Source organism: Chlorocebus sabaeus, chromosome 7 (assembly GCF_047675955.1).
Source record: "Chlorocebus sabaeus isolate Y175 chromosome 7, mChlSab1.0.hap1, whole genome shotgun sequence".
Taxonomy (NCBI): domain Eukaryota; kingdom Metazoa; phylum Chordata; class Mammalia; order Primates; family Cercopithecidae; genus Chlorocebus; species Chlorocebus sabaeus.
Window position 1 is genome coordinate 25,336,541 of NC_132910.1, and position 9,075 is coordinate 25,345,615.

The 9,075-nt window shown below is 41.3% G+C and overlaps 1 protein-coding gene across 1 annotated transcript; it reads right to left on the reverse strand.

Annotated features, from left to right (window-relative positions):
* Positions 1-861: 861 nt before the first annotated feature.
* Positions 862-2,782, reverse strand: LOC140712073 (growth-regulated alpha protein-like). The gene is made up of 4 exons (XM_073017815.1): positions 2,583-2,782; positions 2,361-2,484; positions 2,163-2,246; positions 862-1,310 (listed from the first exon to the last, which is right to left on the reverse strand). The coding sequence occupies exons 1-4, from the start codon at positions 2,680-2,682 to the stop codon at positions 1,295-1,297; spliced, it is 324 nt and encodes a 107-aa protein (XP_072873916.1). The 5' UTR covers positions 2,683-2,782; the 3' UTR covers positions 862-1,294.
* Positions 2,783-9,075: the final 6,293 nt, after the last annotated feature.

The following is a 9,075-nucleotide window of genomic DNA, read 5'->3' on the forward strand; positions in this document are numbered from 1 at the left end:
GAGTTGTTGCCCTACAAATTACAATATTTGTTGTTGCTACAATTTTTTTCTAATACTTTCTCTAACAATAGAAAAGACATGTTATAGTCTAAACCCATTTATCTTCCAACCTGTCTTTTGTGCTGCTTTTGTCATATATTTTACATTACAGTATCTCAATAGGTCATTATTATTCTTTAAATATAACAATTTTTTTTTTTAGTTCTAAGCAGAATCACTTTCTCTACCTTTTGCTCCCAACCTCATTAAACGGAAAAGAATTGCGTAAGTGTTTGAAAAACCACTTCCGAAAGCATCTAGCAGATTTAGCAGAGGCCCATGTTAAAATATCAATAACATTCAAAAGTTTGTAAAGAACTAATTTTGAATAACAAATTGGTCAGTGTGAAAAACATCTACATGTTATACAAAATTAGAATTATCAAAGTGGTTGGGGGGTAGTGTGTACTTTCTAAAAGCATCAGATAGTCCATTTTGAGTAAGAGAAATATAAGGGAAATGCCAGCTAGAAGCAGGCACAGATTTAGATCGAACCTGCAGTCTAACTGTGTAACACCTTGGGTGCCTGGGAAGAACTAAAGGTCAAGAAGAAGTTTTTGAAAAACCACATAAGCACTTTTTTCATAAAACTTTTATTATCATATCATTTGTAAAAATGTAACAGTAATGATAACTTCTCTTTTCCAAAGCAAAGAGAAACTCTGCAGAATGGACATTAAACAAGGCATTATGCCTTACAAGCTAGACATAGAATGTCCAAGGGAAACCTCAGCATAAAAATGCTGAACACATAATGTGAGATAATTTCAATACATAACAACTGACATTCTTTTTTTTAAAAAAAAAAAGTATAAAAATATAGATGTGCACATACATTCCCTTACCCTAACAGTGATCCACTTATTGCTTACATTCCAACCCCCCCACCCTCCAATTCCCCACCCTATCATTTATCAAGGTGCCTGACACATTATGGTCTCCCACTAAATAGTAGTTTAATGACACATTTAAAACCCATCATATTCCAATTAAATAATCAGGACTGAGCTATGTTTGATGAAACACACTCATATCTTTAAATAACAACATGTAAAATATTAAAATACAAGCTTTCATAAATAAATAAGTACATAAATAAGTAGAACCCTCATAAGAAATAGTCAAACACATTAAGTCCTTTCCAGGTGTCCTAGAAAGCAGCTGTTCTCTTTTTCATTTTCAGCTCTCTTAAGGGCAGGGACCATCCTGCAGGAAGTATCAATGTCAGGCTGATAACTTTCTTACTTCACTCCTGTCAGTTGGTGCTCCCCCTGTGACGAGAAAAGGGTTACTGTTGCAGGTGCTAAGGAAGGCTGCTCTTCTGTCACTCTGGTGGCTGAAGTTGCTTGGAGGGATGTCCCCATGCAGACTCTCGCCCAGCCCTCCACTCAGGGAAGGTCTGCCTATACCCACTGCCCTCTATAGCAGAAAACTTGCACTCCTGAATGCTACTTTTTTTTTTTTTTTTTTTTTTTTTTTTTTCCAAGAAAGAGGTGGCTGTGGACTCAACTAGATTCTTGGTTTGAAAAGTCAAAACATGTTGGTCACTGATTGTCACATTGGGTTAGAAATTTCCATTCATGATCTCCCTTAAGCTGCACACAACCCTATGAAATAACTATCATTATCTACCCTATTTTGCTAAAGCTCAAAGAGATTAAATAAGGTTGACAGGGCTCCTCGCCTTGAACTCACTGGGGCTGTCACTGCAAAGTTTCTGCTCTTCACCAAGAAGGCTGAGAGGCCAGGAGTGGCCAAACCAGACATTGCATTTTTCAGGTCTGAAACCCATTAGGGACTGACATAAACATCCTCCCAAAACAGACAGGGGGCATTTTAGCATTGTCAGTCAAATCTATTTGGTATTCTAGAAAGGCACTTTACCCTCACTTATTTCAGTAGGGCTTAGGCCTGGGAATGGAGGGCACTGAAATACGGAAATATCCTCTGGCATCAGAGCAGACTAGTAACCTTAATGGCAACTTTAATTGTGAAAATAATAATTACAATTTCTAGTCCTTCAGCTAACTCCTGGATTTCCCTGATTTTATTTTTAAAGGACAGATGCCAGTATTTCTGACCAAGGGCTCCTGTCGCCTGTGTACATGGAAATTACAACTCACTTGTTCAGTATCTTTTCGATGATTTTCTGAACCATGGGGGATGCGGGGTTGAGACAAGCTTTCTGCCCATTCTTGAGTGTGGCTCTGCAGAGAGAAGGCAATTCCATGAGGCAGGAGGTCGGGCTGGGCACAGGATTTGGGGCAGCGGGAGAGTCGGGGACCCCGGCGGTGACAGCGGCAGCGCGGGGAGGAACTTACATGACTTCGGTTTCGGCGCAGTGGGGTCCTGGGGCCTTCACAATCACACTTTGGATGTTCTTGGGGTGAATTCCCTGCAGGGTCTGCAAGCACTGGCAGCGCAGTTCAGTGGCCACGGGCGCTCCTAGGGAAGAACAGACTCGCTGATTGAGGGAAGCTGTCGGCGCCGGGCGCCCACCCCAGCAGCGTCCGACCCGGGGACCCCAGAACGAGGGAACCCACCTGCTGCGCGCTGTCCAGAGGCCACCAGGAGCAGGAGCAGCAGCGCCACCCGCAGGAGCCGGGGATTGCTGGGGGCTACGGAGAGCGCGGCGCGGGCCATGGGGCTCAGCAGACGGGTCGGGAGGCTGTGCGAGAAGCGGGAGAGCTGGCGGGGAGGTACCTGCGACCCGGGCTCTGTGGCTTCCCCAGATCGGCGAACCCTTTTTATGCATGGTTGAGGCTGGAAAGCCCGGAGCGGCCGGGTCAGGGAAATTCCCACAGCTCCAGATCGATCCCGAGTCCGGAAGGAAGGCGACGGCCCCGCCCCCTTGGTGGAGTGTGGAACGGGTGGGGAGGGGGGGCCACTGGTGTTGCCAGCGCCTCGCCCTCCAGAGTAACTCAAGTGGTCTCTGTGAATTTGTAATATTCACTTTCTGCCCCAAATTCCTGGAGGGGCAGTGAGGAAACCTCGCTGGAGACACAGCCTGTGAGGGGGACCTTAGGTCTCTGATGACTCCCACGTACGGGGTAGGGTTGGAGGAAAGAGCTGTGGGGACCCGTGAGAACCAGGACAGGAAAGGCACGACTTCTTTAGAGGAAGAGAGCTTTGTCTCCTCAGTTATCAGATTTGCTGGGGACCCGGAGATAGGCGAGTTTTACCTCAGCTATCCTCTCTCCGTATAGTGTATCCTCTATGTTAACCTCCCTGTCTCTGCCTCTCTCATTTTCGGTTTAGCGTATTTCATGTACATCTAACATGAATGTTCTCTGTGAAAGTACAGCCATCATCTCAGATTCCAGAGAAGAATGTTCTGCTTGTTCCCTTTTTGCATATTCTCTAATCACACTTAGAACATCTTCTTTACGTCTTCCATTTGGTGGCAACAGATTATCAGTGTCAAAAGCTGAATCCAGTATTAGCGTCAGTGGAAGCCAGGGCTGTATAGCATGACCTCTTCTTTAGTACCCTGCATAACTTCCTTTCTCCCTCTGAAATGTTGGAACTTCCAAAATCCCTTGGAGATCTTCTCCCTGTGGGAGGGATTCAGATTCGATCTAGAAATGTGACACTGGCTGTCACTCTGAAGCTGTGGAGGGGCAGGGTCCAGCAGGCTCACGAGCTCAATGTTTCTGGTTCTGTCTTTGCAAATGACACTGGAGAGTTGGTATCTGGTGTGAAAACACCATTCCCACTGAAGGATCAAACAGCTGCCTGCTGATGACATTTAAACACCAGATCATACAAAAAATCACATTCCATTTACTATAGAACTTTCTGGTCTTCAGTGTTGGGCCCTCCTTCTCTGGAAACATTTAACAGTGCTCTTTTTTTTTCTGGTCTGGAATTTCAATCTCTTAACCTGGCCCCTTTGTCCCTTTTTCAACAGTTTTAGATAATTAATTTTGAATCGTCATTAGGTTTTAGAGGGTTTAAGTGTGGTTCTACAAGTTGCTCTCAGACCTCTCTGAGACATGGAGTAGGATGGAGGAAAGGAGATAGGAATGGCATCTACTTGAAGCACAGGGCTCTACACAGCCCAGCTCCAGGGGTAAGAGTCCTTGCCCCTAACCACAGAGCATGCAACTCTGCTGCCCGTATTTAGTTGCAGAGTATCACCTGCAAGTTGTTAAACCTCTCTGTGCCTAGCCCAAGGTGGTTATGAGAAACGAGCTAAGATTTGTAAGGGACATCATGGATTAAGTGCCTTATTCATGGTTGTTAAATACATAAAATGGACTATTTTCATTTGTAAAAGGCTATTTCTTTCCTGATATTGCCTAAACTAAAACTCAACCTGCTATGAATTCTGTAAAGGAAAAAGAAGAATCTAATGGAAAGTTTTACTCCCCAGTGTTTTTCGTGTTTAGAATTTTCTGTATCTCTTACTGCCACCCAACTGTCCCAACTGTCCCTAACTGATATAAAGCCGAGTGAGTCCTTAAGAAATCAAAGCAGAACTTAGAAAGAAGAATGTTCATATAAACACCACAATCCCAGTTTCCAAAATGGTCTCGTAGTTACTGGCGCTCACGGGTATCTGTGATGTCCTTACAATAATCTTGGACAAAGGATAGAAAGGTGTGCTAAAATGTCCTGTTACTTTAAAATAGACACTGTAGGTAATATATATGCTCCGTTCTCTTTCAGTGATTTCCTCTCTCACATCTTGCTGACCACTGAAATTCCTTGAGGAAACCGGAGACGTGACAATTCATTGCCCTGTGGTAGTTTGGATAGGATCCTGAGACAGAAAGAAGACGTTAATGAAAAAACTGGTGAAACGCAATTTAGTCTGGAGTTTAGTTAAAAGTAACGCGTCATTGGTGGTTTCTTAGCTTTGACAGGTGTTCCGTGGTCCTGTAAATGGTTCACTGTCGAGGAAGCAGGATGAAGGACACACAGACACTGTATGATCTTTGCCATGTTTGTAAATTGAAAATTGTTCCGAAATAAGTTCATTTATTTCTAAGTTTATTTTTCTAAATCCATTTAGAATGCCACCAAAATGAAATTACGGCATGTGCAAGTTTTACCTGCTAGCTTTCTAGACAGGAAATTGAATTTTTATTTAGTATATATTTGCTCAAATATGAAAATTCAAAATATCTGGTGCCGCACTTTGGACAGTTCCTCATGATTCATAGAGTTAAATACTTTTCCTTCAGTATTATGTTGCCCAGATCTCTCCTCTAGTTCTTATAACTGAAGAAAATAAGAAAGTGTTTGCTATCATGGTCTCCAGACCCAACACAAGAAGAGCACCAAGAGAATAAAGCAAATGAAACATGTCAAGACGCAGTGGACATTCGCAGGTTATGCAGAACTTGACTCCTGAGGAAAATGTCATCAAAATCACTTGTTTTTGTAAATGAAGTATAAAGGAGAGGATTTGTTGGTGGTGGTGGTGGTGGTGTTTTTCCCTACATGCCACTTGTATCAATGAGATCTTCATAAGCCAAAGCTTGTAATGCTGTTGACTACAAAAATAAATTGTCTCTTTAGAACAAGTATTTCTCTAAGTGTAATTTCTGTTCAAGAGTTGAATGCCAGGATTTTATGCAGTCTTTAAACTCATTCAAGCAACAATTCTTAAAGAAATGGAAGAATCTTTAAAAATGAAAGCTTTGGTGGCTAAATTCCATTTGCCCTGTAATTATTATGGAACCTTACAAAACTGGCATACAGTCAAATCTTGGTGCTCACATCTCCTTGGCCACCTGTTCTCCAGTCACTGCTACAGCACGAGCTGCCTGCAGATGTCACCTGGAAACTCCTTGCCTCAGCTGAACCAGGTGTCTTTCACTTTCTGGCTCAGTGTTTCTCTCTGTTGTTGCCAGGAATCATCCCTTTCACAAGAGGAACTGGAGTCAATGGATAAATGTTTCCCCATTTTGCATGTTTTGGTCAGAAATTCTACACCATTTCTCAGAGGGTCCCCAGTAGAATTGACCTCCAGCTGCCCACGTCCTCTTTTCCTATTTTGTTCTTCCCAGCTTTCAAGTCCTCTGCATTGGTAATATGTCCCCAAATAAATTACTTGCATGGCAGGCTCATGACTCAAACTCTGCATTTTGGAGAAGCCTAAACTGAGGCACTGCTCCATCATGAGAAATAGCCATGCCCAAATAAGGAGGGCAACCCTGCTCTGCCCCAAACTGACTTAGGAACTTCTTCCTCACAACTGCTGTCCCTATTTCCCTATATTCATCTCTTCCAATGTAATGACTCTGGCTCTGAGGGGAGAAGAATGAAGGTGTGTGAACATGACATTAAATTCCTGAATCAGTCCACCTCCAAAGTCCTTGGGCATGGTGGGTGCTGGATTCGTGGTCAGCCTCTCTATTTAGCCTCCCAGAGACTGCTTGTCTGGCAGCTTCGCTTTCTTCCGATACATTTAAAATTAATCTCTGCATATAAGGCACAGTGATAGGTTTAGTAGAAGAGATAAAGTTGGATCAAATCCAACTTCTAACATAAAATTCTTCATTTAGTCTGTCTACTTTCTTTTGCAATGCTAGATCATTTATTTTTCTATTCCTGGCATAATAATCTCATGATATGATCAGTATACAAGTACTTAAAATCATTCAAGAAACACTGAGAATCATTCAGTATTTTAGCTTTGGTCTGTTTTCTTGGGTGGGGGGTGGAAGAATGGGCAATTATTTGTATTTAAAAATGTTTTTATAAATTGTTTTGCCTCTTCATTTTCTTAAGATTGTTTCCTAAACTTTCTGGAAGTAGCATCCATTAAATAAATAATATCATGAGTATATATTATGAAAAAAACAAAACGTAGGATTGTCAAAATTGCAAAAGAATAAGGTAATGAGAAAATTTCCCTTGGAAATAATTACCTAAGAAATTTGTTTGGAAGATTAAAACATCATTATGACTTTGGTATTCTGGAAACAAAATTTAGGAAGTTAGAAGATGAGTGTATAAACCACAAGTAAAAATAGCATGCATAGCATAGAAACACAGATTTCATCTAAGAAAAGTTTGAATCATCATAAAACCTTGATCTTAAGTTTCCTATCCATAGTGTGTGTGTGTGTGTGTGTGTGTGTGTGTGTGTGTGTGTGTGTGTATACTGAGTGGCTGGGATTACAGGTGTGTGCCACAGTGCCCAGCTAATTTTTATATTTTTAGTAGAAATGGGGTTTCACCATGCTGGTCAGCCTGGTCTTGAACTCCTGACCTCATGATCCACGTGCCTCAGCTTCAGCTTCTCAAAGTTCTGGGATTACAGGAGTGAGCCACTGCACTTGGCCAATCCATAGTATTTTTCAATGTTCATTATTGTCCAATTTCTTGATCAGAAGTATTTTTGTTTTGATTTTTTACTTTTGGGTTCTGTCCATATATTCAGTAGAGACTTCTATACAATACTGATTTCAGAGTTGCTCTACTGGTGTTTTACTGAGCTAGGTCATTGACTGTCATTTTTGAAGTAGTTAAAGACATAATAAAATATGGGATCCAATTAGACATGGTGGAAATTATAGTGAAAATGGTTAAACAGGAGCTTGGTTGTGTGTCATTTAGTATCTGTATGTTATACATAGAAGTAAATGTCTTCAATCAAACAATGATTAATGTGCTCATATTAGTATCTATGTGTGACTGGAGCATGTGGGTGCACAGACTCTTAACAGAATCTCCAGTAGTTTCAAATGTGAGTCTGATTAAAATATCAAACAAGTCACTGACAGGAAAAAGAGCATAAGGCTGTTGGAATGTCTATGACTAACTTGTTGAGACCTGTGAGCCTAACAAGATCAGGAGTTGGGAAGATGCTGTCTTCAATGTTCAACCAACTTTCTGTTAGCTGGGTGCCTTATCCTCAGTACCCACCTGCACCGTTACATTACAGCCCTAACTGCAGTTATATTCCTCTTGATGTAATAAATATTCGACAAACATTTATTTAGCGCCTACTCTACCTGGCATTTTTCTGAGATCCAGAATGAAGAGATGAAAAAGGCTTGACACCCTGTAATCCCAGCACTTTGGGAGGCTGAGAAGGGCGGATCACGAGGTCAGACGATCAAGACCATCCTGGCTAACACGGTGAAACCCCGTCTGTACTAAAAAATACAAAAAACTAGCCAGGCGACGTGGCTGGCGTCTGTAGTCCCAGCTACTCTGGAGGCTGAGGCAGGAGAATGGCATAAACCCGGGAGGCGGAGCTTGCAGTGAGCTGAGATCGGGCCACTGCACTCCAGCCTGGGTGGCAGAGGGAGACTCCGTCTCAAAAAAAAAAAAAAAAAAAAGAAAAAAAGAAAAAGAAAAAAGCTTGACACTTATTCCCCGTTTTAAAGTAGAAAAACAGTCAGATACATGAATAATCACAGTGCAACTTAATAGGTATTCTGATGGATATGAGTACAAATTTCTTTATGTCTTGTTTCCTAATAGTTTCTGTAGTCATCCCTAGATTGAAAAAAAGTACTGATTTTCCAACACAGCTGATAAGTAAAACTGATTTTTTCCAACTCGGCTTGTTGTCTGTTCTACCTTCAGATTTTATTGCCTCTCATTAAGGATGCTGGATAATGATATAATCCCCATGTTTTGTCTGACTCAGTGAAGAAATAAATATTTGGCACATTTACATCCAAGATATATTTACTTTTCTTGTTTCCTTTACTAGGAAGACAGTTAAAACAGGCCTTCCATCAGCACATATCCTGTATGTTTTATAACCTTATAGACACATTTGTTGTCAAACATTGTGGGTTTTTTAAATTTTTGTAAACTTATGAGGTGCATGAGAAATTTTGTTACATGTATATAGTGCATAGTGATCACATCAGGGTATTCCGAATGTCCATCACCAGAGTACATTATATTTATTAAGTACAGTCATCCTATGCTGCTATAAAACATTGGATTTATCCCATTCATCCTACTGTACATTTATACCCTTTAAGCCACTTTTCTTCATCCTCTCCCTTCCCTCCCTTTTACCTTTCTCAGTCCCTCTTATCTATTTTTCTTCTCTCTGCC

Bases quoted from the DNA above. Each gene is read 5' to 3' on its own strand.
- LOC140712073 (XM_073017815.1), bottom strand. From the start codon at position 2,682: ATGGCCCGCGCCGCGCTCTCCGTAGCCCCCAGCAATCCCCGGCTCCTG. The intron at 2,485-2,582 runs GTGGGTTCCCTC...GTTCTTCCCTAG, and splicing joins CTCTGGACAGCGCGCAGCAG to GAGCGCCCGTGGCCACTGAA. The intron at 2,247-2,360 runs GTAAGTTCCTCC...TTCTCTCTGCAG, and splicing joins TGCGCCGAAACCGAAGTCAT to AGCCACACTCAAGAATGGGC.